Source organism: Pygoscelis adeliae, unplaced genomic scaffold (genome assembly GCF_000699105.1).
Source record: "Pygoscelis adeliae isolate BGI_AS28 unplaced genomic scaffold, ASM69910v1 Scaffold34, whole genome shotgun sequence".
NCBI lineage: Eukaryota > Metazoa > Chordata > Aves > Sphenisciformes > Spheniscidae > Pygoscelis > Pygoscelis adeliae.
Genome location: NW_008824658.1, coordinates 2036411 through 2041521, shown reverse-complemented (window position 1 = coordinate 2041521; position 5111 = coordinate 2036411). Strand labels below are relative to the sequence as shown.

The 5111-nt window shown below is 56.6% G+C and overlaps 1 protein-coding gene across 1 annotated transcript in view; it reads left to right on the top strand.

Annotated features, from left to right (window-relative positions):
• The window catches only part of CDX1 (caudal type homeobox 1), an 18309-nt gene that overhangs the window by 13130 nt on the left and 68 nt on the right, over positions 1 to 5111 (top strand). The window contains 2 exon segments of the mRNA XM_009322751.1: positions 4574 to 4719; positions 4945 to 5111. The exon segment at positions 4945 to 5111 is cut by the window's right edge and continues 16 nt beyond it. Coding sequence (XP_009321026.1) covers positions 4574 to 4719; positions 4945 to 5111 — 313 coding nt within the window.

Here is a 5111-nt window from a genome sequence, read left to right as displayed (position 1 = left end):
GGTGCGTCGCTCTGTGGGACTGGGGAAAAGACAAGCTCCAAAAAACGTATGCCAGCTCTTGCTCCTTCGCTAATTTCTGCCTCCTGCCAGAGTGCCGCTACCACCCCACGGTCTCTTTCCTCCCTCCTTTGAACCAGCCCTTTCCCAGCGCTTCCTAAAGCTGCTCAACACCAGCCTCAAAATACCCCATCACCCTATAGCCTATCTTTTAGGGTGTTTGGAGGACCGTTTCTTATTTAAAGCCATCCTTTGGGCAGGCCAGGGCTGGAGAGGGTGAATTACCACCTCCCTGGCAGCCTCCGCCGTGGCCATCAGGCTGCAGAGCCCGGGATGGTGGGCACAGGGATCTGGTTTGATTTTCCCCTCCCCTGCCCCTGCTTTCCTGGCAGCTGCAGTCCAGGGTAGGAGCTCCAGCACCCCCATCCCCAGGGCAGGCCTGCCGTGGGGAGCGGATCGGGGCTGGGGGTCGGGACCCCGTCCCCCCGCGTGCGTGCGAGTGCGTGTGCATGCACACTCAGGAGCGCGTCCTTTGGGGTTTGCACAGCACATTAAAGCTATTCCCTTATCTAATCACAGCTCAGGTGAGTGCTATTAGGGTTACATATTAACAGTGGTAACGATACCCTCTCCCCACGCAGCCATTGGCCCTGCCTTGATCCCAAAGCCGAAACCCTTCCCACTGGCCCTGCGAATGGCTCCATTTGGCTGCCTGAGCAGGTCCTTTGCCTGGTCTTTTGGGGACAAGAAGGGGAGACTTTAAATGCATAGGGGGGCTGGAAGGGGCTAGCAGCTGTGCTAGGAGGCATCACCAGCATCCCCTTTGCACCCCATCCGCGCTCCCCTCCCGGTGCAGCAGCAGCAGCGCCGGGCTATCCCGGTGCCGTGGGACAGCCCGGTCCACCTCCGATGGGCTTCCCTGGAAATGCGGGAGCGGCTCCATCCCTCTGCTTGGCCGTGCTCCCCGCTGCGGCGCCGGGGTTTCCCTGTAGGTACGAGGGCTCCCCGTAAGGAGCCGGGCTGGCTCATCCCAAATTTCCTCTTTCCTTTCACAGAGCAATAAAAAGTCTCCAGGAGAGAGTTAAGTGTAACCCAGCATTCATATTCAAGGTAGCTGAATTATTCATTGTCAATAGTATTTCTTGTGAATCCTTTTCTTTTCCTTGTGAATCACCCACAATACATTCCCGAATTCAGCAAACATCACCGAAACCAGCAATTAGTCGAGATGAGTAACTTTCTATCTCTGGCTTGGTCGTGAGCCCTCTGCTATGAGTCTTTGCTACCTGATATTGGGCAGCGAGAGACTGGTGCCCAGCTCACACGGTAACGGCTGGTTGGAAAGTCCTTTTCCCCGGCTGGTCTCTGCTCCTGCACCCCTGCCCTCGCCTGCTGCCACCGGGTAAGATGGGCAGAGCCAGACACCCTCAGGATCCCAGGGCCCTGCCAGCCCCGAGGGGGTGTTGGATGGAATTCATGGCATACGCGGTATTCACAAACCGCCTTATTTCTTTATTCTTTAATTTTTTTTTTACTTTATCTGTCAATTCCATTGCTTTCCAGCTGTTTTTTCTCCAAGCAGTGGCATTCAAATAGCAATATCAAATAGCAAGATCATTTTTAAGTCATTATCTCTTCAGAAAGGCTTTTGCTTTCAAATGAAAAAAAAAGTTAAACTTGTAGGAGTCCCTGAGCCTGGAGCAGACAGAGGGAGCCCGGCTCCTCACGGAGCTGCTAAACCCCACATAAATCTCCGCTGGCGCCTCTGGTTTATTCTGTAACTCCCCGCGAATCGCTGTGTTTGCAAAATCAGCACAGGTCCCTCCTGGGCTGGGATGCAGAAGCCCTTCTCACGCCGAGGAACCCTTCACCTGCGGGGCGGCGAGAGGAGGCAGTGACCCCACGGGAAGGGCAGGGGTCCCGTGGGAGAGCGAGGGGGGAGCGTGGGGTCCTGCGTGGGCCAGGTGCCCCTGGCATCGCTCCAGCCCCGCGCTGCGCCACCGTCGGTTTTGTTTCGAGCCACCGTGGCCCACGGGTGCCGAAGCCGCTCATGAATGCTGCTGTAAAGCCCTCTTGCACTAAATCGCTGCATTTCAGCTGCGTGTCTGCAGACGTCTCCATACACATCTTGCTCAATCAAATTACTTTTTTTACCCTGCTTTTACCTGCAGTCACCCTGTGTGGCCAGAGGCAGGTTTGCTCTCGGCGGTGGTGGGGAGGGATTAGGTGTTCACTTCCAAACAGCCCCAGGATGAGCTGGGCTCCCTGACTCTCTAAAGTGGTGACTGAATTCATCACATCCCTCAAATACGGGTTAGCGGCTAAAGCCCAGCCCTGGTGCTGGGAGATTTGGTTTCTACTCGTGGCCGTGTTGCAGCCTTGCCATGCTCCTCCCCTCCTCCCTTTGGTGCTCCCTGGGGACCATGCTGGGACCCTTGGCCATCCCGGCCAGCCCCTGGCATCATCCCGCCCACGTTATGCTGAGGCCGTGCCAGCACCTACTTCCCAGAGCAATGGCAGGAGGACACCGAGAGTGACATAGTCATGGAAACTGGGTGCTAACTTGAATTGCAGGGCTGCTGCTTTTGTGCCTGGGAGCGCTGGGGTCAAGTCCCAGCAGGGTGAGATGCCTCCCGTGCCCACCCCGGCTCCCACGTGCACCCAGGAGTGCACACACACTCATGCGCTTCCACACGTGGTTTGCACAGTGGCCAACAGCAGAGGCTGGACCTTTGCTGGCTTTTGTTTATTTAGTAGAAAACCAGCTGCCTTTTGGCATCCCATGGGATGCTGCAAGAGAAATGACCCCAGGGGAGCACCTCTCCCACTCGCAGCATGCTGTGGCCGTGGGTTGTCCTGTCTCCGATGCTCGGAGGTGGCTTAGGAAAGTCCCCATCTCCTTGCAATGGGGAAGCAGGGGAGCGACACCCTTAAAACAAAATTAAGTTGGATGAGAAACAGATTTGCAGCCTGGGGGCTGGGGTTTTGCTGTGCGGAGATTCTCTGATGTCTGATTAGTGTTGAGTCCACTCTGGAGTCTTTGAAGCACAGTTTTGCTCTGCGCCACCCAAACTCCTGCTTCCACTAGGATGGTCAGAATTTAATAATATTGCTGAGATGTCTAGATGTCGATCAGATTTGGCCCAAACTGATGGATGTGCCAAGGACTCGTTAGGGAGAACAGATGAACAGGATGGCAGGCACGCAAAGATCCCCTTTCCTGGGGGAGGCAGGCTGAAAGTGAGGTTATACGGGTTGCTGGGTCACTAGAAATCCCTCCCCGCACATCTGCAGCAGTGATGGGCAGTATCCTGTCCACTCTGGTACACCCAGGGTAGCCCTGGGAAAATCCACGGAGCTATTCTGGGCTTGCTCCTGCTCCTTCCTATGGTAGCACCCCTCTCAGCAGCAGCAATTCAGGAGAAGATGGGCAAACATGTTTACCAGGCAAACAAATGGCTGGGTTCCCAGTCGGAAGGACAGTGGCTGCTCAGCTGAAAGCACGGCTCTGTCCCTCCCGACGCCCTGGAACAGGATTTTGTTATTTCGGGTGGAGAAGCAAATATTCACAGCTGTGTTTAGTCCCCACCCGTGGGCTTTTCTGCAGAGGAAAGCACTAGGGACTTGTCAGCAAACTGCTGGGCATGGGCACCCTTCCTCAAAGTGCCACCCGCACGCCCCGCAGCCCCTGGCCCAGGCAGAGTTCAAGCCGTTGGCTCTTGTTCTGCAGCTCGCCCTGCGTGTGTGCGATTTAACGAAGGAGCTAGCGGAGAAGGTGGCTGGGCTATTTTTGGCTGTATTTTTCTGCTAGAAAGTGGCAAGTGCTGCCTCGTGCACAGAGGAGATGTGGGGCTCAATGGCCCTAAGCTCTGTCTGTATCTGGAGGGCCCCAAGTCAAGAATTGGGCTGGCTTCGGTCAAACGTGACTGGCCCACAGATCCAGTCCCTGGGAGTACTTGTGCACCATGTGGGCTTTCTTCAGTGCATCTTTAAAGACTGCACCAAACGAATAAGCTGCTGCCCTCTGTCTGAGCTCGGTATCGGGGGGAGGAAAATAACCCTTTTGGTGGCAGAGAAATGCTGTCATCCCTGGGTTTTACCTCTTTCCCCTGTCCTGATCCGTGGGCCTTTGAGTGATGGCACCTTGGGTTTGGGCTTCCTGGCAAAGAGCTGGGCTTCTCTCAGCCCTCCCAGGCTGTACCTTTGCAGGCAGCTTGTCCTCAGCCCGCCGCAGGGCTTGCAGCTCTGCTCCTCTTGGGGACGGTGTATCATGGCACGTGGGATTTATAGTCCATCTTCTCGGGATGCCTCTGGATCCCTCCTGCTCCTTCCACCAAGCAATTTCCCCAATGCCCAGGTGCTTTCCAACACGGAGAAACACCCTGCTGCTACCCAGGATGGGCATTAAATCCAGCAGGACCCTCACAGCTCTCTTTTCCACTGATCCCCAGGACATCGCCATGTTTCTCCTGAGCTCTCCACGGGTGGCTGTGTAGCTCCTCCATGTCCTTGGTGCTGCTCCTACCCCTCCCTTCCATCCCCTCTTGGCTCACCCCCACTCTGCTCTCTCTGCCAGGCAAGACCAGGACGAAAGACAAGTACCGGGTGGTGTACACGGACCACCAGCGTCTGGAGCTGGAGAAGGAGTTTCACTACAGCCGCTACATCACCATCCGCCGCAAGGCCGAGCTGGCCGCTGCCCTCGGGCTCACCGAGCGGCAGGTCAGTGCTGTGGTGTCCTGGGAAAACCCACGTCCCGGGTGGAGGTGGGGCTGGGGAGGGGAAGGGCTGCAGCCCAAGCAGGCAGCGGTGGTCCCACCTTGCTCTGCATCTCTGCCTTCTCTTCCAAACTCCAGGATGGTCCCCCTGCCCCAGGGGGACCCGAGGGTTGTCATCCTTAGCTGCACCTGTCCCCATCTCTGCATCACCGTCTTCGTCTTTCTGCAGGTGAAAATCTGGTTTCAAAATCGGAGGGCGAAGGAGAGGAAGGTGAACAAAAAGAAGAGGCAGCAGCAAAGCCAGCCCACCAGCACCACCACGCCGACCCCGCCGGCCGTTGGCACGCCGGGATCCATCGGAGGCCTCTGCAGCAGCAGCGCCCCCAACCCCGTCTC